General features: G+C 62.9%; 1 protein-coding gene across 1 annotated transcript; it reads right to left on the bottom strand.

Moving 5' to 3' along the window:
* Positions 1–643: 643 nt before the first annotated feature.
* Positions 644–23,741, bottom strand: PLOD1 (procollagen-lysine,2-oxoglutarate 5-dioxygenase 1). The gene is made up of 19 exons (XM_041766976.1): positions 23,580–23,741; positions 17,469–17,560; positions 16,326–16,459; positions 15,831–15,994; positions 14,758–14,870; positions 13,159–13,222; positions 11,713–11,810; positions 10,769–10,870; positions 10,109–10,240; positions 8,580–8,701; positions 7,470–7,574; positions 6,994–7,119; positions 6,648–6,789; positions 5,957–6,070; positions 5,350–5,415; positions 4,783–4,887; positions 3,516–3,662; positions 2,752–2,877; positions 644–1,508 (listed from the first exon to the last, which is right to left on the bottom strand). Exons 1-19 carry the CDS (start codon positions 23,653–23,655, stop codon positions 1,353–1,355), a joined length of 2,184 nt encoding a protein of 727 aa, XP_041622910.1. The 5' UTR covers positions 23,656–23,741; the 3' UTR covers positions 644–1,352.
* Between the last annotated feature and the right edge of the window lie 1,904 nt (positions 23,742–25,645).

Consider the following 25,645-nt stretch of genomic DNA (forward strand, 5'->3'; position numbering starts at 1 on the left):
CCAGCCACCGGGCACTTATCACAGTCACTGTGAACCGAGCTGCGGTGGAGATTCGTCCCCACTGCGGACTGCAGGGCCGGGGTGTGTGTGTGTGTGTGTGTGTGTGTGTGTGGAGGGACCAGACGTCTGGCAAAATCATATTCAAACCGCTGTCCCTCACCACGGGCTTCTGTGAGCTTCCTCGGCTTCCCCGAGCCCACAGGCCTCGCCTACGAAAGCCGCCCCGGCGGGTCCGCAGCCCGGGGCGCCTGAAACGGGCAACGCCCAGCCCGCGGCGCGACGACACACGCCCCATTAGTACGCGCCCGAGGCGTCATCAGTGCCCGGGAGTCTGTGCAGGGCGTGGCGGGGGCCACCAGGAGTGCTCTGCTCTCCGGCCTGTTTGCGGGGAGGGTGGTCAGCAGAGGCTCCAGGGAGGAGGGAGCACTTGGCGCCGATCGCACCCCAAGCGGCCAGCACCGCGCTCGCGTGTAAGGCTTTGCGGAATACACGAATGACACGGGGACACACAAAATGCAAGTCACCAAGAGTGCCGACACAGCCTTCCTGGCCAGTCACGGGCTCTTAAACACCTCCCTGTGGACATACTCGCCCTGCCCTGACACGTGCACACTCGCCCCCCCCCGCCGATCTCCCAACTCTGTGGTTTGAATGACCTTTAATAGAAACTCTCCTATTTCCGACTGTCTGTCCCTCTCTCCAGGGGCATCCGGGACAGGGCGATCCACTGCAGTGCGTGCACGTCGCACTCCCTCCCCCCACGCGGAGGATGGAGCTGTGGCATGACAGCTGTCCAGTCTCCCGGGAGATTTTCTGAGTCATCATCTCCAGGGAACAACGTTCGCTCCCACGATGGGAGCCATGGAGGAAGGGGCTTCAGCAGCCCCGGGGGGCGGGGCGGGGGCTGGAGTCTGATCCAGGTCTCTGTGTCTGCCCCAAGCCTGGAGCAGAAATCCTGGGGCTGCAGCTCTGCTGGGAGAAGCTGGGGGCTGCCTTCTCACCCCTAGGGCTCTCTGGGCAGCTGGCTGAGCCCCCCTTCTGCTCGAGTCCCGCCCACGGAAGAAGCAGAGGAAGAGGCCTGGGCCTTTCAGGAAGACGGGTGGGAGAGGACGAGTTGCTACGGAGGGATGAGCAGGAACAGTGTCTCCGTAGGCTGGGCCCGGAGCACCAGGGAAGCCCCAGCCGAGGGGGCGGGCTCCGCCTCTGGCTGGGGGCCAGATCTCTCCAACGGCGACTCCGAGAGCAGTGGATGGAGGTCAGGAGCCTGGAGGCTGGGAGCACGGGGCCCCAGGAGCTGCTGGGCAGTGGTTGTTGGCAAAGAGCAGAGGTCCAAGGTGGCCCGGCCTGGCCAATTAGGGGTCAACGAAGGACACGGCGATGTAGCGGGTGCCCCTGGTGGTGGGGAGCCCCTCGTGGTAGTGCGTGAGTCTCCCGGGGTGCATGAGGGTCCAGCCCTTCCGTGGGGCTCGGATGGAGCAGTTGTAGCGCAGGAACCGACAGCCCCCGCCCTGGAAGACGGGAAGCGTCAGTCCTACCCGAGGCCGGGCCCTGCCCCCCGTCCTACCGCCGTCTGAGCCCCTCCAAGCCCAGGCAGCCCAGCGGCCCTGCAGGGACAGCGCGGGCCTTGGAGCCAGGCAGCCGCGGGCACACGTCGGTGACGTGCTTTACTTTGTGACCAACCTGGGCCTCAGTTCCCCCTTCTGGGAAACTCGCAGGGTCATGAGGCTTCACTGAGATGAGACAAGGTAGGAGCTGAGGGCCTGGTTTCTCAGCCTCAGCACTGTGTGGACATCTGTGGCCAGAAGATTTTTTTTTTTCCATTGGGCCAAAAAACACGTGGCATAAACTTTCCCGTTGGGAACATTTTCTAAGTGTGCCGCTCGGTGGTACTAAGCACGTGTGTGCTGTTGTACAGCCCTCGTCGCCGGGGGCCGGGTAACTCTCTTGCTGGGGGGCTGTCCTGGGCACCCTGGCCTCTCCTTGCTAGCTGCCAGCAGCACCCCCACAGTTTCACAACCGAAAATGTCTTCGGATATTGCCAATGTCCCCCGGGGGTGGAGAGGACAAAATTGTCCCCTTAGGAGAGCCCCTCGTACATGGTGAACTCTCAAAAATGTGAGAGGTGTTTGTACGAGTGTGTTTCGCTGCAGCCAGCCCAGGCCTGAGTCCTCGAAACACTTAGAAACAGCAGCTCATGGAGGGAGTAAGTGAATGAGTCACACCCAAGGGCCTCCCATGGGGGCCTGAGGTCCCCGGAACTGTGCCCTCTCCCCGCCACGTCTTCCTGGTCTCCCCAGCTCTCTCCTCCAGCCACAAGCCTGAGCCCCACACCCGGAGTGACCCGGTCCCCCCATTCTCAAAGCAGCCCTCTCGCTTCCAAGAATTACAGACACCCTAAACTCCTCACCACGAACGGCTCTCAGCCTTGGGTGCTTACTGAGCGTCCCTGAGCTCACGGGATTCTCGCAGCATCTACGCAGGGTGCTCTACGTTTCCCCGTCTAAGACACCAGCAGACTGACAGCCTAAGGGACATGCCTGAGGCCCCAGAGCTGGCGGGTGGGCCTCAGGTCCACGCAGCCTGACCTCTGACCTCCTGTGCCCCTGCATCTAAAGACCTCTCCTTCCCTCCCTCCCGACAGCACAGAGGCCTTCCCCTTCCAGCAGCCCGGCAGGCACCCCATCTCTCGGGCTCTCAGGTGCTGGGCCCCCGGGCCCCGGGGCCTGCTCAGCCGCCCTGCGAGCTGCTCACCTCGTAATCCACGCCCACCCGGTTCAGGGCAATGTTGATGGTGAACGTGGAGGCGTCGTGGTGCGGCATGAGCGAGGGCTGCTCGTCGGGCTTGTAGCGGACCACGAAGGCCAGGTCGAACTGGGCCTGTGTCGGGGGGAGCGGGGGAGAGAGGGGGGCCGCTGAAGAGCAGGAGAGGCAGGGGTGCACAGAAGGGCCCCCCCCCCGCTGGCCTCACGGACGCTGGCACCCCGAGGGCAGGTTTCACGCTGTGCTCCCCAGTGCCTGGCCCCAGGGAGGCTGTCAGAAAAAATGTGCAGGGGGAGGACCAGACAGAAGGATGGGAAGGAAGGGAAGGGGAGGGGGAGGGGGAGGGGGAGGGACTGCATCTAACCCTGACAACCTTCGGTGGCTACTAGGCAGGTGGAAGCAGGTGTCTGGAGAAAACTTGTGTGTGAGGCAGTGACAGGGAAGGAAGGAGGGGGAAAGCCAAAGGGGCAGGTGCCAGGCGCTCAGTGGAGAGCCCCAGAGGAAGGCGTCGCAGAGGCGGGATTTAAAGACGTGGGGGAGGAGTCAGGGGGGTGACGAGGTGGGCTGCCCCCACCCTGGACTCTTCCAGAAGCTGCCACCCACCCCCCATCGTGGGGGGAGGCCTCACTCCCACCTGGAGACCAAATATTCAGGCCTCTCCCTGGAGCAGAGAGGGACTGCGCTCTCTGCTTTCCCGCTGCCACCCCGCCCCCGCCCCCGCCACCCCATAGCCGCTGCCTCGGGGGCGCACCCACCCTGGTGTAGTAGCCCGGATAGAGCTTCTCCGTCATCGGGGCGATGTACTCCACCAGGAACTTATGCCACTCCCGCTCGAAGCTGATCTGGTTCATGTGGATGTCGATGGTCGGCACGTTTTCGTAGCCGCCCTGGATGCGGTTGTCCTGGAGGTGACCAAGAAGGGCGTGGTAAGCGGGATTCGGAGAGGCCGCAGGGGTGCAGCCTGCTTCTCCCTCCCCTCCGCCCCTCCCTGCTGCTTGGGGCTGCTCGTGCACGCGCGCGCTCTCTCCCTCTCAAATAAAATCTTTTTTTTTTAAGATCTTATTAATTCATGAGAGATACAGAGAGAGAGAGGCAGAGACACAGGCAGAGGGAGAAACCGACTCCACGCAGGGAGCCCGATGTGGGATTCGATCCCGGGTCCCTGGGGTCACGCCCTGGGCCAAAGGCAGATGCTCATCTACTGAGCCACCCAGGCATCCCTCAAATAAAATCTTTTTAAAAAAGGAATTTAAGGGGATCCCTGGGTGGCGCAGCGGTTTGGCGCCTGCCTTTGGCCCAGGGCGCGATCCTGGAGACCTGGGATCGAATCCCACATCGGGCTCCCGGTGCATGGAGCCTGCTTCTCCCTCTGCCTGTGTCTCTGCCTCTCTCTCTCTCTCTGTATGACTATCATAAAAAAAAATAAATAAATAAATAAATAATTAAAAAAAAAAAAAGGAATTTAAAAATGCTCCCTGAACTTGGGGTGCCTGGGGCGTTCAGTGGGTGAGGTCATGACCTCAGGGTTGTAGGATCGAGCCCCAGGTCCGGCTCCACGCTGAGCATGGAGTGGAATCTGCTCAAGATTCTCCCTCCCGGCTCCCTCCTGGCCCCCTCTGCCCTCCCCCCCTGCACCTTCCAGGATGAGCACAGGTGCAGGATTCCTCCTCCGGGGAACACACAGCCTCTCAAGCCCACAAGCCACTTGTTTCTGCTTTCTGATGAGTGTGGCAGGGATGTTCCCAACCCTCCCTCATCCCACAGCGGCTCCTCCCTCCCCCGTTACACACTCAGTCTGGTGAAGGAAAAGCTAAATCATCCTAATCACGAAACAGGAACTGGAAACCTAGCAACTGAGGGTGAAGGCAGCTTAGAGACCCCCGCTCCATCCCATCGCGATGCCCCTAGACTCCTAAGTGCCAGGGCCCCCATCCGAAGAGCCCCAGAGAGGCTGGCCAGCTCAGGGAAGAGCGCCCCGAGGGCAGGTGTGTGCAGAGGCCCCGAGCCCCAGCACCACCCCACCTTGTTATCTCCCAGAGACCACTGGCCGTAGTGCTCCATCTCCTCTACCAGCTCGTCACACGCCGTCTCCGTGAAGATGGGGAACCAGTAGACATCCGGGCAAGGCTGGGGAGGGCGGGGACTCAGTGCCAGGTCCCGAGGGCCCCGCTGCCCTTTCCTCCGGCCCCCCGGGGCAAGGCCTCCCATGCAGCTCAGGCCCTTCCCCGCAGCCTGGTCGGGGAGCCGCTCACGGGGAAGGCTGTGGAGCTGGGCGCCAGCCCTTCCAGGCCGAGGCCCCTCACAGGCTCCAGGCCCCGCAGCTTCTCGCTACTGGCCCCTGGCCCACAGCGGAGAGCACATTCGGGGATGTCTTTCCTCCTCGCCTGGGTCGCAGGGGAAACCCAAGGTCCCAAGGCCCCTGCAGACTCTGGCTGGGAAGCACCAGCAGGAGGGCCATCCTACTACCCTTTCTCTTGCCCAAGCGCAGCCCGAGCACCCAGTGGTGCCTCCCGTCCTCCCCTGGGGCAGCGGTCTCCTCCCTCTGCCCTTCATCCCCCTCAGCAGATCCTAGAGGTGCCCCGTCCTTACCATCTCGACCAGCTTCCCGGCCAGGGCTTTGGTGTAGTTCTCATGGATGTACTTCTCCTTCCAGTCCTGGAGGGTGGGGAGGGCAGTTGGGCTCCTCAGGCCCGGCCTGGGCCAGCGGGGCCCACCCCTTGCCCAGCTCCACGAGATGCTCTAAGAGGGGGTTCCTCCCCCGGGGCCCCGTGTGACAAGGGTGACTGTGTGCCTGTGAGAACTGGGTCTGCACGTGAACCTACACGTGTGTGCATGTGTGTGCCACAGGCTCACTACGTCTAGGAATGCTGTCCACACTTGCTCTCGCTCTGGTTTTCATGGCCCCCACCCCCCCGCAGCGAGCGAGGCTGGGGCAGCGTACCCATTTAAGGGACAACGGGGGCCCCAAAGACGGAGAGGCTCAGCCAAGTCACCACAGGCCAGGACCTCATCCTGCTCCCTCCTCCGCCGCTAGACGGCGCTGCCTCTGCAGGGCCCTCCCCTCCTCACCCTAACGCAGCTCTGTCCCCAGGGTGGCCCCAGGGGCGCCAGCCCTTCTCAAGCAGTGCAGGAGGCCCCCCGCCACCGCAGAGTCACTGGGGTCCCTCCCCCCGCCGCCCACCCAATTGAGCCTCACCTCGGGGTTGCTGAACACCTCCCACAGGTCGTTGTGGAGGTGGCTGGTCTGGTAGCTGTCCAGGGACAGCAAGTGGCCAAAGGTGTGCCGGTTGGTCAGGAACATGAACACGTCCTGGGGAGAACAGGCTGGATGCACACTCGCCCCCAGCCCCACGCACGCCCCCCAAAGGCTCGGCTGCAGCCTCCCCTGCCCGGGAAGCTGGCGGTCACGGAACCGCGTGAGGGTTGCCCCATCTCATCTCCCCAGCACCCAGCCCAGGCCTGACGAGGGGCACAATCAAGGAAGGCTTCCCGGAGGACCGGACAGAGACGGAAGAACAAATGTGTAAAAGCAAAGGATGGCGTCCGGTCCTCAAGTTTTGGGCCTGGCGAAATGTCACCACGCTGCCACCTTGAAACGGTAACCGCGGGGACATGCTGGGTGGGGCACAGCCGGTAGGGCAGGGTGTCTCCTGGGCACCTGGAGTGTATTTAGGCGGAAAGTTTAGTTTTTTCCGGCCCTGGTGAAAATGTAAATAAAGCAGATGGGTGCAGAAACTGGGTCCCCAAGGTCCCCAAGACCCCAAGGGTCGGCTCCCACGCCTGGTGTCCCAGGTGCCCCCACGCCCCAGGCCCTGGCATCTCCAGGTGTGAGGCAACAGAGACACCTCCCCATCGAGACGGCCTCCTACTGCGCGGCCCGGGCTGACCTGCTGCCGGATGTTGGCACAGAAGGCCATGTCGGGGTCCAGCCTGCTGTGGTGGAACAGGTCCGTGTGCTGCAGCTCGGCCCGCAGGGCACTGCCCTTGATCAGGTAGACGTTCGAGATGTAGGGCACGTTCCAGACGCCACTGAGGACGAGAGAGGAAGATGGAGGGGACCACAGGCTGGGGGACGGGGAAGTCACAGGCTGGGAGGGCGCCCGGGTCCAGGACAGCTGTCGGGAAGTCCTTCTGTGTGTCTCCCCGGCCTCGGGTCCAGCAGGAACTCGAGGGCAACAGGGACAGGTCCACTGGGGGAGACAGATGAGGGGTCCCCATCCTGCAGGTACTCACACACGCCGCCCCTGCACGATGTCCACATAGTCCTCGGAGCGGGCGTAGTAGCCATCTGCGCTCAGCGCGCCCCAGAAGTTGGACCACAGCCTCCCGTGGCGGGTCATTAATGGCGCGATGACGTTCCTGAGGAAGGGAGCACCTCAGTGGGAGTCCCTCTGTGCCCCCCGCCCCCCGCCCAGGGCACCTGGGGCAGATCCGACCAGGTCAGGGATGGAGAGGACACCTTTCAACCCGCCAGCCCCTTGGGGTGGGGCCTGGAGCGGGGTCTGGCCAGCTGGTAGGGGGCCCCTGCGACGGGCAGCGGGAGCCGAGCAGAGGCGGGAGGGGTGGCAGCGAGGGGGGAACAGGCTGGACCGAGGCGGGGGTGCAGGGCTGCGGCCAGCCCAGGGTGGGGGCCCCAGGTGAAGGCAGAGAAGGCAAGCAGGGCGGGCTCAGAGGGGCTGCCTGCTGGCCGTGGGCACCCCCAGCCTCACTTGTTCTGCTCGATCAGCAGGCGCAGGGTTTTAGGCTCAGTCAGGGCCACGTCGGCATCCACGCTGAAGTAGTAGGTGCAGCCCCGGTCCCGTCGGCACAGGTCCCTGCAGGCCGGGTCCCCGGGTCAGCGCGGCTGGGGCTCTGGCGCTAGCCTCTGCCCGACCAGGGTCCCGGAGCGGCCCGGCGGCTGTGCTCCCAGGCCCGCCCCCTCCACGAGCTCAGGGAGCCAGCCAAGGGTCTTCAGAGGGCTCAGGCCCGCCCGGTGAGGTTGGGACCCGCAGCCCCCGGGCCCTGAGACCCAAACCCTGAGCTGCGAGGCCAGAAGATGAACCCCCAGAGCTCACTCAGCCACTGGCGCCAGGTGCCCTGCAAACTGCGGTGCTGGGGACAGCATGGCCCCCGACAGGTCCCTACGCTGCCCCGGGCCAGGGCGCCACCGGGTCCTGCCCTTTGGAAGCACGGTCTGGTTCCCCGGACCCAAAGCCTTACAGACACGTGCTCTTTTTTTCTGGCCCGGGGCTGCACAAACCAGTGCGTGGTCCAAAGCCAGCCCGCCGCCTGGGGTCGGGCGGCTCATGCGCTCAGGACCATTTGACATTTTTAAATGGTTGGAGGGTGAAAATGAAACGAAGTGATGCAGAAGCCCCACGAAATTCACACTGCAGCGTCCGTACATAATGTGGGGGCACAGTCACGGCCGTGGCGCCGCCAGCACAGGGCTGAGCCACCTCCCGTCCCCGGCTGGGCCCGTCCTTCCACGGCCAACACGGATTACCCTACTCGTTTGAGTAATAAGGGAAAAATCAGAGATGGTCTGTCAGCATTTACCCACTTCTGGCCCCGCGGTTCTTCGTCTTTCTCTGACTTCTCCTTGCCCCCAAATGACACCGCTCAGCCCCACCCAGGAGCCCCCGGGTCAGCAGGGCAGAGACCATTTCCCCATTTGACACATGGGGATGCTGAGGCGAGGGGGGGCAGGGACTTGCTGGGGACACACGCAAGCTTCTGAATGCCTGTCTCTTGGCATGATGCTCCTGATACCACGGCCACCCCCACCCGGTCCCCTCCCGCTCCCGGAGACAACCGTGGCATGCTGGCCCCCAACTCACGCGCCCATGTTCCTGGCATCAGCATTTGCCACCCGAACCTCGGGGCCCACCAGTTTCACGGACTGGTACTCGCTGCCATGCTCTGCCAGGAACTGTTCCACCTGAGCCTTGTGGTGTTGCTCCTAGGGGTAGGGGGTGGGAAGGTGATGAAGGGAACACAGGTCCCACCCCCAGGACCACAGCACCCTCGGCTACTGCAGGCCGCTCCCCTTCATGCCAGGCATGCGCCGCACACGGGCTTTCCTAACTCCAGACCTCTGCCCCTGCCAGCCCCTCTGCCCAGAGCGCCCGTCCCCAGCCACCCTTGACCACCCTCCCCTGATCAGGCCAGGCCCACCCTCCGTCACTGGGGACAGTACCCCCAACCCCATAGGCCCCATATGCAGAGTCATTTATTCTGGTCCAGAGTGCGGCCCAGGAAGCTACCTCAGTGCAAAATGCTCCAGGTGACTCCGCACGTGGCAAAACAAGAGCCCACACCCGGGCTCCTTGGATGGGGAAGCGGAAGGAGCAGGATCCTTAGAACCAAACCCAGGATCCGGAGCAAAGCCCGGCTCTGCTACCATTAGCTGCGTGGTCTGGAACAAGCCACTTGCCCTCCCCCACAGGGTCACTGCCAGGCATTGACAAGTCAGACGGAGCACACGGACAGACCTCAAAGGCCGCCGGTGTCGGCTCTCTTCCGCTGTGCCAAGTCACAAAGTCACCCCTCAGGGGTGCCCTGTTTCATGTCTGTAGGGAAGCTGGAGCCTCCCGGGGCCAGGCCCACACCCTTTCCCTGTTTCCAGGCAGCACAGCTGAGTGAACGTCTGAGACCCAGGTGGGGCCACGCGTGGGGCCCTGGGCGTGGGGTGCAGCCCCTTGGGGCTGAGAGGTCTCAGAAGGGGTGACACCAGCTGGGGTGGCCCAGAGGACGTTAAGGAAGAGAAGCAACCTTGGCAATCGGGAGGACTGGAGGGTGTGCCTGGCGCCCCAGTTAGGGAAACTGGGGTAAGCAAAGGCTGAGGTGGGACTTTATGTAGCGGGAAGGAGAGGGAGGGATGGAGGGGCCTCTCCCCAGAGCAGCAGGCGCAGGGCCCTGCCCGGTTCCCCAGGAGGGACGCAGGGAATGGAAACCAATCTGCCTGGGAACCAAATCACGAGGGACGGATGAGGCAGGGAGAGAACCCGCGCCCATGCTGCCGGCTAGGGGCGCCTATCATGCGCCTCCCCACCCGTGGTGGGCACCCGTGTCCCAAGGGCCCATGCGGTCGGCACTACCCTACCCCTACCTAGATGAGAGAACTGAGGCACAGACAAGTGGAGGAAGGTACCCAAGGTCACGCAGCCCATGCGAGCAGCGGCGCTGGGATTGGAGCCCAGCCAGTCGGCCTCAGGTCAGGCCATCCGGGGACACCGCCCACTGCCCACCACCGCGTCCACTCGGCCCAGGTGGTGGCGCTGCTGCGAGTGCTTGGGTGCCTCAGGCCACCCGGTGAGCCTGGGCCTTCGCCCGAGCCACACGCCACCCTGGCAGCGCTGCTACTCACGTGGTTGTGAATGAAAAGCCGCATCTGCTTCTGGGGGTAGTGGAGGCGGAGCAGCCGTCGGAAGAACAGGGACAGGAACGGCGTGGGCTGTTCGATGAACACGCCGACCAGCACCGTGGGCAGAGCTTCCTCCTGCACAGGGACCGGGCGGCACAGGGTCTGGCCAGGTCCACCGCTGAGCCCCTGGGTGGCTGGAGGGAGCCCGAGGCAGAGCCAGAGGGGTGCAGACTTCGCAGGAGAGGGGCCTAGGCCGGGGCGGGGGGGAGGCAGGGGGAGGCCGAGGCAGGGAGCAGAAAGCAGCAGGAGGAGGCTCCTGCTGGGCAGACTGAGCCTAGACTTGGATCCGGGACCAGCTGCCGGCCCGCTGGCGGAGAGCCCGGCTGGCTCGGCTCTCAAGTGAGCTACAGACAAGGAGGAAGGTCGGTGAGGTGACAGGCCTGTGGGAGACGACTCAGGCTGAAGGAACCAGGACTTGGCATGGCCGGGAGGGGAGGGGGGTGCGAGCTGGAGCACATGTAAGCGGAGAAGGCCTTCAAGAGGAGATGCCGGGGTGAAGAGGAAGACGGAACCCCAGACAGAAAGGTGAGCCCTTTACTTCCCGCCAAAGACAGTCTTCTCCCCGCCCAAGGGGCTTGGACCCCTCCTGTCTGGCAGCCGTACCCCAATGCCCCTGAGGCTACGTAGGCCTTCGTCACACACGGAGCAGCCCGTCTCAAAGGTCCAGAAGCGCGGGATGTAGTTGCCCAGGTAGTTCAGCTGCAGCTGCGGGAGACATGAGGTCTGAGACGCGGGGTACGGGCCGGCCCCTCCCATCTGTAACCACTGAGTCACGTCCCCCTCGCCCCTGGGGGCAGGAAGGTGACTTTATTTGCAGCAGGTTTTGCAGGGAACATTCCGTTCCCTTTGGAGATCACCAAAGCTGCTCTGAGGGCAGAGGTGGGACCCGGCACCCTGACACCCCTTAGTCTCTGGGTCTGCCTGGAGCCAATGCAGACGGCTTGTCCCCCCCACGCCCCCTCGGCAGCCCGGAGAGTCCAACTGAGCGGCTCCCAAGTGGGGTCGGGAGATCTGCTTCAACACTCCCCCCCGTTCTCTCCGGGCCGCGTGATTCTGATCCGGTGGGGGCACGGAGGGGGCCGCAGACCACACCTGAAGCAGTGTGCTGTGAGCCAGGGCTGGCCCCCCAGGCCCCATGGGGTCTGGCCTGCACCCCAGCCCCTTCTGAGCTCCAGGAGCACAGGAACCAGTCTGTGCTGCTCAGCACTGACTGTGCCTTGTGTCCTGCTGCAAATATTCAGTAAACATTTGATGCATGAAGAAACAAGTCTGCCCTGGGATGACGGGGTATGGATGCCTGGGGCAGCCCAGCGGAGGCCCAGTTGGGGACAGGGACCTCCTCTGCGCCCCGAGGTTGAGCAGGGAGGACCATCACAGCCACAGCAAGGAGACAAGGCACCACGTTGAACTCAGCTGTGAGAACAGAGGCAGGGGGTGGCTCTGCCCCCAGGGAGAAGCTGTGGGCTCACGGTGGAGCACACTCGTGGAGCACACTCAGGCCTCTGGCCGCCCCCTCTCTCCCCCCAGGGGCTGGGGCCACTCCCTACCTTGGTGGGCCCATTGCCATGGATCAGGACCGGGAGGGTGTCGTAGGCGAGGTTCCTCGCTCTCACGTGGCCCATCTCAAACTTGAGCACGACCTCATCTGGGGATCAGAGAGCACAGACACACCCAGCATCAGGCCCGGGGCCGGGTTCAGATCCTAGTTCCCGCTTGGGGCGTGCTCGGGGTTATAGCGCTTCTTCGAGCCCCACATTTCCTCATCTGTAAAATGGGGGTAGGAGTGCGAGGGTTCCGTGTGGGGCAAGCACTTAGCATCACGCCTGCCCATGGGGAGCGCGGACCCCACGGCAGTCCCTAGGATTTACTGTGAGAACTTCTTTGAGCCGGAAGCAGGGGACAGGACACAGCGAGACCTGAAACATCCCAGGTCCTGCGAGAGCTCAGAGAAGCCGGGGCACAGGGCCCGGGGGCAGCTGCTCTGGGAGACGGGTGGAGCGGCAGGGAGAACACCCCGGCCCACGTGGAAGTCTGGGGCAGGGTCGGGGGCAGATCCTGTGCGGGGAGAGAGCTCCTCTGGAGGACCTAACCCCCTTGCTCTGACCCTGTGAGACAGCAGGAGAAGCCGCCTGTCCCCTGCCCGACAGGTATAAAGGCAGAGGGGCCTCTCATCAGAGGCCTGGAAGACGCCGGGAGGGAGGCCCTCTGTGTGGGTGATCATGTGAGGGGGCCTCGCTCCCCCAAGAGATGCTCAGGACTCGGCTTCTAAACGTACGTCCGTGCAGTCCCGGGAGCCACAGACAGAAGGGTGCGGATGTTTCTGCACCGTCCCGAGAAGGGAGCCATAGTGCTCATTAGATTTTTCAAAAAGTAAGATTCCATCTACCCCATAAAATCACCAATCAGCGATTGGACCCAACTAAAGATGGGAAAACTGAGCTCGAGAGAGCGAGAGAGAGAGAGAGAGAGAGAGAGGCTTGCCCGAGGTCACCCAGGAAGACAGGCCAAGGAATGTCATGAGCAGTCATGGGTTTAGGGCTGGCCCAAGGGTGCTTCTGGTTCTAAAGGACTGGGCACCCTCTCCACTTCCCAAGCCACCCATCGCCCTCCCGTCAGCTCAGCCCCCACGAGAGCCCAGGAAGCCTTCACCTGGGCAGTGGGAGGGCAAGAAGGAAGGGAAGCAGGCCCACCTGTAAGAACCACGGCTGTGGGGCAGGGGCAGGTAACCGCAGCGAGCAGCTGCCCCCTGCGTCAGCATCCCGCAGGCTCTTAGAGTGACCCCTGGGCCCTCCTTCCTCGACCCCAAAGACACACAGCTCTGCCCCGGGACATCCAGGTGGGGCCCTCGGGATGCAGCAGGCGACCTCCTGGCACAGCAGCCATGCAGGAACCAGCCCATCCTCCTCCTCCTCCTCTGGTCCAGGTCCTTCCTGGAATCCTCACTTCCTTCCTGGCATCCCCCTCAGGATCCCCCGCCCCGTGGGGCCACTCACCCAAGGCTCCATCCAGGTTCTGGAAGATACGGCAGCGGTGGTCCAGGGTGATGTTGATTCGCTCCTGCAGGAGAGAGGACACCAGGCTGCAGCAGGGACGGGCCTGGCCGAGGGTGGGGAGCCTGCCCTCCCACTTCTGCTACTTCCTCTCCCTGTCACACCAGGGCAGCCGGGAGCCCTGGGACCTACGGGTGCAGTGGCTCTATTCGCAGGGAACCGGGGACTTTCGGAATCGGAAGGTATCTAAGGAAACAGCCGGTTCAAGTAGAACAATCACCGTAACAGGTGCTAGTTTTTTGCTTTACTGTCAATCACGAAGTACTGCAGGTACATTAGTTAATTTAATCCACACAACACCCTTACGGGAAAGTACCGCCGTCCCTATGTTTCACAGATTTAAGAAAAACCAAGGCACAGAGAGGTTGGATAACTCGCCTAAGGTCACACAGCTAATAACTGGCTACGCTGGCATTCGAACCCCAGGAGCCCGGCCCCGAGGTCCCCTGTTCTCTCCAACAGAAAGCTGCGTCTTCAAGACTCAGCTGGGCCCCACGGAGCCCTGGGCCAGGCCAAGGAAGGCAAGTGGCACGCTAGGCTCGGCCCTCATCCCTGGGCTTCTGCAAGTGACGTCATTGGAGGCAAAGGGGAAGGAGGAGGAAGGACGGAGTTTAAAAGTTCACATTTCTACTGCGCAAGTCCAAACGCTTCGAGGCCCAGAGAGGGAAGGTGACTCGCCCTAGGTCACACAGCACAGAGCTGATGGGGGTTGAGGGATAAGCAGGCAAGAATCCAGGAATCCGGACCGTTCAAGGACTTGAGTTTTTTTTTTGTTTTTTTTGTTTTTTGTTTTTTTATTTTTTATGATAGTCACAGAGAGATAGAGAGAGAGGCAGAGACACAGGCAGAGGGAGAAGCAGGCTCCATGCACCGGGAGCCCGACGTGGGATTCGATCCCAGGTCTCCAGGATCGCGCCCTGGGCCAAAGGCAGGCGCCAAACCGCTGCGCCACCCAGGGATCCCCGGACTCGAGTTTTATATGTTGGCAAGTTAAATTTAAATTTTTAAAAATGTTAAAAAAAAAAAAAAAAAAAAAAAGAACTCCCTGAGTTCCCTGCCGCCCAGAGGACACTGGCTGGTTTGGGGCGACACTGGTCCAGACACACCATCCTCAGTCCCCTCAATGACCTCTCCTCAAGACAGGCTCAGAGGTCGGGGCACAGGTCCGGCCAAGACCTCACAGGCCCCCCAGAAGCCCCCCAGGCGGGGTGGTGGGGGCAACTCAGCCCGTCGGTTCCTTTCAACACCATCACTACAAACACGAGGTCCTATGCTCCCGCCTCCCGGATTGAGGGTCCACGAAGGTGGGGACCCTAAGCGTCTCGTTCACGGCCACGCCCCTGCCCTGCGCCGGACAGCGTCTCACACAGGCACCCAATAAGTGGTCACTGGATACAGCAGGGAATCGGGGAACGGATAGACGGGGTGTCGATGCCCAGGCCCCGGGGGCCCTGCTTCCCACCCGGCATCAAGGTCCAGCATCGAGATGCCACAGCTCCCCTCCCCCGCCCCCACTCCTTAGCCCTCCCTGCTGCCCCTCACCCTCTTCTCAGGGTCCAAGAAGATCTGGGTGTAAAAGAGCTGGTCGCTGTCGCTGTCCTGGCCTTCCCACTCGGCCACCAGTTTGCTGAGGCTGGGGGCATAGCCGATGAAGCCTGCGGGTTGGTGGGGGACACACAGAGACAGGCACTCAGCCTCCAGGCCCTAAGTCGGGCGCCTCTTCCTGGCATCCGCTCTCGTTCACCTCCCACTCTTTTACCTCCCCTGAGAAGTCCTCCCGGACTGAGGTGAGACTGACGTCTAGAGGCTAAAAGCACCTGCCAGCTAATGCCACCCGGTGACACGCTCCCGCTGAGCTCACAGGGTCAACAGTGCCCACTGATCTGCACAGCTCGGGTGCCAGGCACCATGTAGGTGGTGAGGGGGTGGGTCAGGCCAGCAGTCCCCGGGGGCAGAGCTGGTGGGGCACAGGCCTGCAGCCCCCTGCCTACACTTATCTGGGAAACGTGGCCCAGAGAAGGGCAGAGGCTGGGCCAGGGTCCCACGGCGCCTGTGGCTTACAGGGAAAAGTGCACACAGCCCCCTGGCCACGGTGCAGACGGGTGAGGAGAGCAGGGGGTGGGGAGGGGCACCGCCAGCCCTGGGCCGGGACCAGGCCTCCCCGACTGGGCATGCTCTCCTGGCCAATGGGAAACCGAGGCTGCGGGGGGCAGACAGAGGAACCCGGGGGGCAGACGGAGGAACCCAGGATAAAATGCAGACTGATCCCCACGCAGTGGGAAACCACTGAGCGATGCACATGGATTTGCACCTGGCTGCCGGGCAGGGAAGGAACGGGAAGGGGCGAGGACAGAAGCTGGCAAGGCGGCCAGGGGACGACCCCGAACGGCCAGGTGAGGCAGGAACCGAGGGAGTGGAGCCAAGTGTGCGGCCAAGAGGTCTTCGCAAGTGGGAGTGGGGTGACCAGCCCATGGGCCGGGGGTCGGGGGCCGAGGGAGGGTATTCGGGGTGCCCCAGCTTCGTGCAGGTGGCTGTGGGTGTTTACGAGACGAGGTGGACTGCAGCGGGGCGGTCCTGACGGCGGCCGAGGGACCCCGGCACCCCCGACTCCTCACCTCCAGAGCCCAGGAACCTCTTGCCGTCGGACACGGCCGGGTACTTGGCTTCCAGCCTGCGGTCCGGGTAGATGAGCTCCTCGGCCGAGAAGACCACCTGGCCCCTGGCCTGCCGGAACTTCTTCAGGAGCTCTCGAGGCCCTGACGCGAACACCACGTCGTAGCTGCGGCCACAGTGGGGAGAGCGGGGGCAGGGCAGAGGTGGGCAGGGGCTCACGGGCCGCCGCGTCCCAAGCCACCTGTCGCCTCCGGCCAGGCCCACAGCGTTTCCACCCCACCGTGCGCTGGTCACGCTCGAAGCCCACGGCTCACCCGACCCGGGCAGGCCCCCTTGCCCGTCTTCTCACCACCAAAGGGCATGGTCTCTTCTGGGCTCCCAGCCCCCCTAAACCTGCAGGCAACCTTAGATTGCGATCCCCCCTCACCCCCGCCATCCCACAAGGGCCTCATTCTAGAATATTCCATTTCTCTACCCAGAAGCCCTCAGTTACCTACCTGTCTGTGAAGAGAATGACCAGGTCCTCCTTGTCCGCGTGCTTCTCCAGAGCTTTCTTCAGCAGCCGGACCTTCAGCCCTCCGCCTGCCGACGTCCCCTTCTCCCCGGTCCAGTCCTCCCCCAGGCCCAGTGCCTGCACAGAAAGGCCCCTTCACGTGGGCTTTTGGCGAAGATCTACCTTGAGGCCCCACCTCCACCCCCACCGGTACAGTGACCACGCCTGCCGCCGTCTATCCAGCATCTCCTGCCTACGCTCGGGGGACAGCACCCTACAGTGAGTGAGGCTGACCAGGCTGGGCGCGGGGGCTGGGTCGCGTGACCTGACCATCCTTCCCAGAGGGTTTGGGCCTGTGACCTAAGTCTACGGCCTATCAGCGTCTCCCCTGAGACTCTGCAATTTGAACGAAGGAAAGGAGGTCTAGTTCTGCTAAGGTTGGGAAGCTGGGGCACGAGGGTCTGGCTGGTGGCGGAGAGCACGTGTCTGCAAATGAAGACCAACAGGACAGGACCCAGAGATGGAAGGACAAAGCCCTTACCATGCAGCCTGAACCCCTAGATCCAGCTATGCCTGAAGCAGCCCTCTGCTTCAACCCGCATTCATGTGTGCTAATCCGTTTTCTTTCTGGCTGAACACCACTCGATCGCAAGCTGTGTAGACAGTGCCACCGTCTGCCTCCTCCATCATTTTATCCTGGGCGCCTAGCACTGTGCCTGACTGAAGGAGGCACTTGGCCGCAAGGAGGGGAGTCTCCCTGCAGGGCTAAGCCCCAGACACGGCAGACAGAAGACGCCAGGGGGACTGGCCCTGGCCCGTGTTTCTTTACAGCAGTGTTTACACGGCTGAGGGTCCAGACGGCGGCCATCCCCAGATCACCCGGGGGCGTTGGTGGAGATGCTGGTTCCCAGGCCCTGCCTCCTACCAGCCACACTCCCTCACGCGAGTGACCCCACAGCCTCCTCCTGTCTCAGTTCCCCCCACACTCCCAGCTCCAGCACCCCCCAGATTTTGATTGTGTTCTCCCCCTCTTGCTTTTCCTAACTCATCCTCATCTTTCCGGCTTCCAGAAGCTTCCCCATGGCCCCCAGTTTGCGAAGGGCAAAAACTTGGCTCCTGGACTCCCCCACTCCCGGGCACCCCTTACCTGGATCTTGTAGTTGAAGAACTGGCCTGAACGCTTGAAGCGCCGGAACCCTTCGGTCTCCGTCGTGGCCACCGTGAGGACTAACAGGTTGTCTACGGACAGACAAGGGGGTGGTGAGCAGGAGAGGAGGAGGGGAGAGGAGGTGCTTGCTCCCAGATGTGTCGAGTCCCGGAAGGATGTGTCCTCACGTCCACGAGTTACAGACAAGGGCCCAAGGCCCAGGTAGGAAGGACGTGCCAACGGTCACCCAGCTGGTTAATGACAGAGCTGGGACGGAACAGGGGTCTCCCGAGGCTCCTGCAGGGAGCGTCCAGCTGGGAACTGACCAGCAGGACAGGAGGCGCCTGGACCTAGCATCGGGGGGCTGGGTCTCAGTGGATCCAGGGGGCTCTGGCCTCGCACCAGGGCCGAGGCAAGGACTGGCCCCGAACACCGACCACCAGGAGGATCTCTCCGGCCGAAGCTGGGGCTGAGCGCAGGGCCAGCCACCGCTCTCCGCGCCTAGGCCCGGGCACACACTGCTGACCGAGCCCAGCGGTCTTCCCTGCTGAGCCTCCTGGGACTTCACCCCCCGCAGGAACCGACTTGAAATCCTAAGCTTTGACCAGAGCAACTGCACGAGCCTTTTCACAAGAGACCTCTCTCAGGCTTCACCTCTGCAATAGAACCTGCTGGAAACAAGTTCCCAGGCTGCATCTCGGGGAGCCCTGGGAAAGTCCCTTCCAGACCACCATCTGACGCTGTGTTACCTGAGAGGCAAAGGCTCCGGAGCTGGCCTGCCTGGTTGAATCCCAGCTTTGTGAACTCGGACAAGCCCTGACTTTTCTGGGCTCCCGTTTTCCACCTTTACAATAGGGACGATGATCGTACAGTAGGGGGGTCTGGTCAGTACAGCACAGGACTCTTGATCTAGGGAGTTATGATTTTGAGCCCCATGCAGGGCATAGAAACTATTTTAAAAAAAGAAAAAAAAGAAAAAACCCAACAGTACAGTAGTCCCCCCTTTATCTACGGGAGACGCATCCCAAGACCCCAGTAGATGCCCAAAGCCGCAGACAGTACCAGACCCCATGTATACGAGGCTCTCTCCTATACGAACACACCTATGAGAAAGTTACTATAAATTCAACACAGTAAGCGGTTTGCAATATAAAATAGAATAATAAGGGATCCCTGGGTGGCTTAGCGGTTAAGCTCCTGCCTTCAGCCCAGGGCATGATTCTGGAGTCCTGGGATCAAGTCCCACATCGGGCTCCCTGCATGGAGCCTGCTTCTCCCTCTGCCATGTGTCTCTCATGAATAAATAAATAAAATCTTTAAAAAAATAATAAAATAAAATAAAATAAAATAATAATACCCTGCACGGGCGCCTGGGTGGCTCAGTCGGTTAAGCATCTACCCCTGGCTCAGGTCCAGATCCTGGGGTCCTGGGATCGAGCCCTGAGTCATTGTTGCTGAACTCCCTGCTCGGCGGGGCATCTGCTTCTCGCTCCCTCTGCCACCACCCTGCGCGTGTGCATGGGGACTCATTCTCTCTCTCTCTCTCTCTCAAAAAAAAAAATCACAAAACCAAAAACCAAGCAACCCTACACGATGAGACGCGGTGAGGTGAATGCAGCACCGTGACAGTCGGGCTGGTACTGATGCGTCCTCAGAAGGAGGCTCATCTGCTGCCAGACCATGGTCGTCCGCAGGTAACCGAGACCGTGGATATGGGGAGACCTCAAGGAGCCGGACTAATTCAGTGAGATCGGGCCTGCAGATACCCCGCTGGGCTGCTGGCACCTGCTACGAGCTTGGACTGGTCCTGATCACTGAGAGGCAAATACCTTGCTCTGGCATTCAAGGCCCTCCCTGATTGACCGAGAGCCAACTCGGTTCCTCCACCGAGCAGGCCCAAGACCCTACCATCCCGGGCTCCTCGCCTTCTACCCCCACTCCCTCCCGCTCTCTCCCCTTTCTCTAATCTTCCTCCGGGTCCCAAGACCAGTGACAGTGACACCCCTTCCCTGTCAACACCTCTATGAAGCCTTCTCAGATTTCTCCTGCCCTCTCTCCTGCCCTTAGAGGCAGGACCCCCCCCCTCCCCTGCTCTGCCGCACTCACTGCTGCTCGCTGCGCTCCGGGACCTGATGCTTTTCTGGGTGAACGGACACACCCGGTGGCCAGGCCAACACAGGCTCGTCAGGCCTTCCCATACACCCGACTCTGGGAAAGCAAGAGGAGCCGGGGCTGGAGGAACAAAGGGGTCCCGTGGGGGGTGTGGGGGGGAGCTGGCTGAGCGGCAGAGCTAGGCAGGCGCTGGCCCCAGAGCAGGGGGCGGCCCAGCAGGTCCTGGCAGGAATCCACTGGAAGTGGGCCCAGGGACCTGGGGAGCAAGGGGGAGGGATTCACCAGGCAGGTGTAGAGGGGAGGCCTCCCCCCAGACCCCAGGGGCCAAGACAGGGGTGCTGCCCACATGTGAGCTCTTCCCAGGATGGTGAAGTGTCCCCCCAAGTGAGGAGGGGAGAGTCGCCAGCTCGGAGGCCCTCCAGTCCCTGGCACAGACTGCAGAGCGACAGGAAGAGTGTCACATTTCATGGATGGAAAAAGCCAGCATGTGTGTCTGTGAAAGATGCTGGATCAGGGCTCCCGGAGTCAGGCTGCAGCGGGAGGGCCGAGGGGACCGGCGGGCGTCTCCAGGCTCCTCTCCGGAGTCCCCTCTACCAAATAACCGTACAAAGTGGCTCACCTCTACCAACACCTTCGACACGCTGGACCTTGTTCTAAGCACTTTACTGGTCCTAACCCCTCACCCCTGCCCCCAACTCTACGCTTAGAAACCAAGGCTCAGGGCACCTGGGGGGCTCAGTGGTTGAGCGGCTGCCTTCAGCTCAGGGCATGATCCCGGGGTCCCAGACGAGTCCATCGGGCTCCCTGCAGGGAGCCTGCTTCTCCCTCTGTCTCTGTCTCTGCCTCTCTCTCTCATGAATAAATAAATAAAATATTTAAAAAAAAAAAAAGAAAAGAAACAAAAAAAAGAAACCAAGGCTCAGACATGGTGAGTAACTTGCCCCAGGGAGCCAGGAAGTAGCAGCAGCAGGATGTCGACACAGAAGCCTGGATCCAGAGTCCCCTCTCTTAACCTCTGCACACACCGCCCAGGCCTGGACAGGGACCAGCTGGCTGCCTCCCCGTCCGTCCGAAGAAACCGCAGCTGAGGTGGCGGAGAGGACAGCAGGCCACGCTGGACCCCCACCCGCTCAGCCTACCCCTTCTGTGTCCCCGGATGGTGGCAGGTGCGCCCCTGGGGCCTGAACAAATCTAGCACCTGCCTCCCCGGCCGAGGACCCAACCAGATCACCCACCCGGTCCGGAGTGTCCCAATCCTGCCTGCGTGACAGCATCACAAGGGAGGCTGTGAACCTCAGACTCCAGGGCCTCGGCCCGGGGTCTCACATGGGCCCAGGAGGCGGGATTGTTCCTACTGCTCCCAGGTGATTTCTGAGGCCAGCCACATTTGGAAACCTCTCATCCTGGCCATCCCTGGTCCTGACTCTGGGCTCCAATGCAGGTCCCAGGGGGCAGGGGGGGTGTCCCAGCCAGAGGATGATCGGCAGGCCCCGCCCCCAAGGGACCCTGGAGTTACCTCTCAGCACAGCTCACCCCACGACAGCTGCCTCACTAACCCAGCCTTCGCCCCATCCCCTTGTCCCTTCTCATCAAGAGGCCTTAGTCCTCCAGGAAGCCCCCATCATCTCCTCCCCTTCCCCGGTGCGGCGTCGGGGTGCCCAGCGGGTGACGCACCAGCACAGACCTGCCCCTCTCCCTTCCCAGGCCACACTGACATCTTCATTTCCTTGGCCTCCCTCCCCCTCCCTATGGCTGGGACTGGGTGTGACTCAGGATGTCTGGGTGTGCACTGTCTGGCCTCGGGGGGCCCGGCCCGGGGAGGGGAGTCCAGTAGGCACTGCCACCGGTGAGCCTGTACTAGACGCCACGTGCCACGCAAAGTGTGTTACATTCATTCTCACACGTAGCCATCCACAGCCCCGGGGCAGCGATGTTCCTGCCCCCCTTGTGCAGGTGTGGAAACTGAGGCAGAGAGAGGCTAAGTAATGCCCCTGCCGCCGAAGGTCATGGAAGCTTGACACAGGAAGCGAATGGGCTGCAGTTCCCCACGCCCGTGTCCCCCACGTCCCCATTTCCCCGTGCGGCATTCTGGAATGCTGTGGACCCACCCGGCACCCACGCCGGCACCTGCAGCGTGGACGCTCCGCGGTCAGGAGCCAGGCACCCGGCCCAGGGCGACGACAGGCGGGGTTCCCTGACACCCAGGGCCGCACCCGGCCCAGCGCGGCCTGACAGCCTCATCTGTGAAATGGGGTCATGACAGCGGCGGTACCTTCCTTGCTCCAGAGACTGGCGACGACTGGAGGAGCTCGTGTCTAGGAGGTGCTGAGCGCAGGGCCCGGCCGCGGCCACACAGGCCTCGTCACAGGGAACGTCCCCGAGGGGAGGACATGTGCGGGCCGAGGGGTCCCGGGTGCGGGGGCCTGCGGGCGCAGGAAGTCACCTCCCTGGGGTCCCAGGGGGCGCAGCCAGGCCTCTCCTCCCCCAGCAGCGCCAGGCGGGGCCCAGGCAGGTCAGGCTCACTCTCTGGGACAGGCAATGAGCGGAGCTCCTCCCCCTTCCCCTTCCTCCATCCTCACCCCAGCCTCGAACTGGAACACTGGAACGGAAGCCATCAACAGGGTGTGGCAGAGACGTGCACTTGGCACCCAGGGCGCCCAGGCTGACTCTCCGGGTCCTCCTCAGACACGCCCCCAACACACGTGCACACGCCCAGCTGGGTCACCCTCGCTCCTGGGGCCTTTCTACTCCCCGCGTGGGAGAGTATGATCCAGAAGCCCCGCCCTCGCCCTACCGACCTGGGGGGGGGGGCCGCCAGGGGCTCCAGATGGTCCTTCCTCTCCAGGGCCAAGCCAAGGCTGTGGGGACAGGCGGGAACCCAGGGAGAGGACAGCGTTGGGAGGAGGGTTGCATCTCCCCCCTAGACTGGGCGTCTACCGAGGTGAGGAGCCTGTGTCCTCCCCTAAGCTGGGAGTGAAAACTCTCTCGTTCTCTCCGTGTGCCCAAGCGGTGTGTGTCTGGGTGGCTGCAGGGGTGGACAAGCTGCCAGGAGCGCTTCCCTGAACCTGCCCCGCTGGAACATTCCTCAGCGGTGGCCCCATCCCAGCCACCTGGTACCACTGGGCGTCCGGGCCCAACCAGGGGAGGGAGGCGCTGGCCTCTCCGGGGACTGCTGGAGTGTCCCCCACTCCTGACACCAATCAGGGGGCCCACTCCGTCCTGGCCAGCGGCTGAGGGGCCCACCTCAGCTGGGCCTAAGCAAGTGGAGCAGGCTCCTCTGGACGGCATCTCTAGGCAACAGCCCCCTATACCACCATCCTGCCCTGTCGGTTCCCAGGTTCCCAGGAAGGAGGGCAGAGGAAGGTGCAGCCAGTGGCTCCGCTTCCCTGGGGTTGCCCAGTCTACACCCTCCCCGGGGCTCTCAGGGGTTCAGCAGGCAGCCCTGGAGGTGGCCAAGGGCAGCAGCACCCACTCAGGGCGGGGGTCCCATAAGAGCCGTGGAGTCCAGCAGAGCACCCAGCCATCCAAGGCTGCCCTGCGCTGGGCAGTCAGCGCACCTGTCTGAGCCCGTTTGCTCCTGCGGGGCCTGGAGGGAGTAAGACGCGCCCGCGGGGGCGGGGGCGGGGGCGGAGCAGGCCACAGAGGCCTCGCCACAGGGTACCTGGCTCGCGGGCCACTCCCCACCCCGCGGCTGTGCGGCCTGGCGCTCCCCTGAGCCACACACCTGGGAGCCCCTCCTGGCTCCGGGGCAGGTGAATCCTCCCAACTTTAGTTTCCCAGCGGGAAGGGGGGGCGCGCTGGAAGAGCACAGCCCGGAGGGCCGGCGCCCCGCGAGCCCCTGGACGGCCCCTCGGCCCCTCCCGGCTGCGTGGGGCACTGGTCTGCCCTGGTCGCCAGCGAGCCCCGGCCAAGGGGCGGCGGCCGGATCCGCTGGGAGCGCGGACACCCGTGCAGACCCGCGGCCCCCGGGCGGCCCCCGCCCCGCCCCGCCCCGCTCACCCTCCGGCCTGGCGTCGCCCTTCGCCTCGGCCAGCAGCAGCCAGCCCAGCGGGGCCAGGAGCAGCAGCGGCCGCATGGCCGGGTCGGGCGCGTCCGGCCGGCCCCGCGGCGCTCGCAGGCTGGAAACTTCGCGACGGGGCCGGCCGCCCGGGGTGCCACGCACGGGGCCCGCCCCGGGGGCGGGGTCGCACCGCCCCTCCCCGCGCGCCCCTCCCCGCGCCCCTCCCCGCGCGCCCCTCCCGCGCGCCCCTCCCCGCGCGCCCCTCCCCGCGCCCCTCCCCGCGCGCCCCTCCCCGCGCCCCTCCCCGCGCGCCCCTCCCCCGCGCGCCCCTCCCCGCGCGCCTCTCTCCGCGCGCCCCTCCCCGCGCGCCCCTCCCCGCGCGCCTCTCTCCGCGCGCCTCTCCCCGCGCCGGCCCTCCCCGCTTGCCCCTCCTCCCCGCGCCCCTCCCCGCGCCCCTCCTCCCCGCGCCCCTCCCCGCGCCCCTCCCCGCGCGCCCCTCCGCTCCCGCTGCCCCTCCCCCCGCTCCCCTCGGAGGGGGAGGCTTTTCCCGCAGGCTCGCGCGGAGCTGGGGCGGCTCCCGGGTCCCTCCGCCGGGCCGCGCTCTCCTCCCGCAGCTCCTCCCCCGCGGGAAGCGGGCGGGGGCCTGCAGGGGTGTGTGTGCGTGTGTGTGTGTCTGGGGGGTGGGCGTCGGAGGCATCCGCAGCCCTGGCGAGCCCCCCCTGGCCGCTGGAAATGCAGAAGATGCCTCAGCATCTACCAAAAAAGGAAACCACTTAACCTGCCTCTGCGTCCCTGGGCGACGAACGGAACCTCGAGCCAAGGAAGGTCTGGCTCTTGAGGCCTCCGCGTTAAGTGAATGAATGAATGAATGAATGAAAGGAAGGAAGGGAGGGAGGGAGGAAGGAAGGAAGGAAGGAAGGAAGGAAGGAAGAAGGAAGGAAGGAAGGAAGGAAGGAAGGAAGGAAGGGAGGAAGGAAAGTGGCTTTCCACAGACGTGGGTCTTCAAAGCCCCACAAACCGCTCTAGGGTTTCCAGAACCAGGGCTCCTGGAGCAGATGCCAGCCTGGGGCATCCAGCTCTGAGAAGCGAAAGCATCCTCCCTTCCCTGGAAGAGGCCCTCAGACACACCTGGGAGCCTCCTTCCAGCAGATTAGGCTCCAGAGGCGTGGGTGGTGGGTGCAACTTTGGGTGGGCAGAGGCTCCCCCCAACCCCTGGGGGGCAAAGGGTGGAGGGAGGGGCATGTCAGGGGTGCTAGCAACATCACAGAGTAGTCCAGGCCCAGGTGCCGGGGAGAAGAGAAACCAGACTGTTTCAGCAGGGGAAATCCTCTACCAGTTTGATTAAGTGGGGAAAAAAGGAAGTGCGCTATGACCTCACTCAGTAAAAATAGCCTCTCATGGATGCAATGGAGACAGCAAATGACACGCAAATGTTTGCAGTGATTATTTCCAGGTTGTGGGACTGCATACATGTATAATTATATAGTGTATATTATGCATTATTTCCTGGTAGTTTTTTTATTTATATTTTTCATTGTTCTTACCATTTTTTTTTTTTTGCAATTAATATGTCCTATTCGTACAATCCAAGCAAAACCAACATCTGTTATTTTTAGAAGATAGAATCCCTGGGAACGTGGTAGATCATCTCACTGTTCAGAGATCTACTCACTGTACAGATGGTTGAAGTGAGCGCAGGGGTCACAAGGCAAGTAAAGGGACGGGGCCCGGGTGGAATCCAGGTCTTCTGTCTCCCAGCTGGGACCCGCGGGTGGGGAGTTTCTGCAGCTGGGGAGTCTTGGTGCCAGAATCCACCGGATGTTTTTGGATTCTGGAGGACACAGACTGAAATTCCAGATCCTTCAAGAAGGAAATGGAGAGATGAGCAGAGGGGTGGAGAATGAACCTGTGTGGCCTGGCTCCATTTTCAAAGCTCTTTCTCACTCTATGTTCCCAACGTCCCTGTGAGTTGGGCAATATTGCCTCTATTTACGAAATAAGGGAACTGAGGCCCAGAGAGGGGAAGCAACCTGCCCAACATCACACAGCTGATGCGGGAGCTCGG

The sequence above is a fragment of the Vulpes lagopus genome, chromosome 8 (genome assembly GCF_018345385.1).
Source record: "Vulpes lagopus strain Blue_001 chromosome 8, ASM1834538v1, whole genome shotgun sequence".
NCBI classification, from domain to species: Eukaryota; Metazoa; Chordata; class Mammalia; order Carnivora; family Canidae; genus Vulpes; species Vulpes lagopus.

Excerpts from the sequence above, each read along its gene's own strand:
- PLOD1 (XM_041766976.1), bottom strand. The coding sequence starts at position 23,655 with ATGCGGCCGCTGCTGCTCCTGGCCCCGCTGGGCTGGCTGCTGCTGGCC. Across the intron at positions 10,871-11,712 it reads ATGGCAATGGGCCCACCAAG|CTGCAGCTGAACTACCTGGG; the intron begins GTAGGGAGTGGC and ends TGTCTCCCGCAG. Across the intron at positions 2,878-3,515 it reads ATCCGGGCTACTACACCAGG|GCCCAGTTCGACCTGGCCTT; the intron begins GTGGGTGCGCCC and ends CCCCCGACACAG.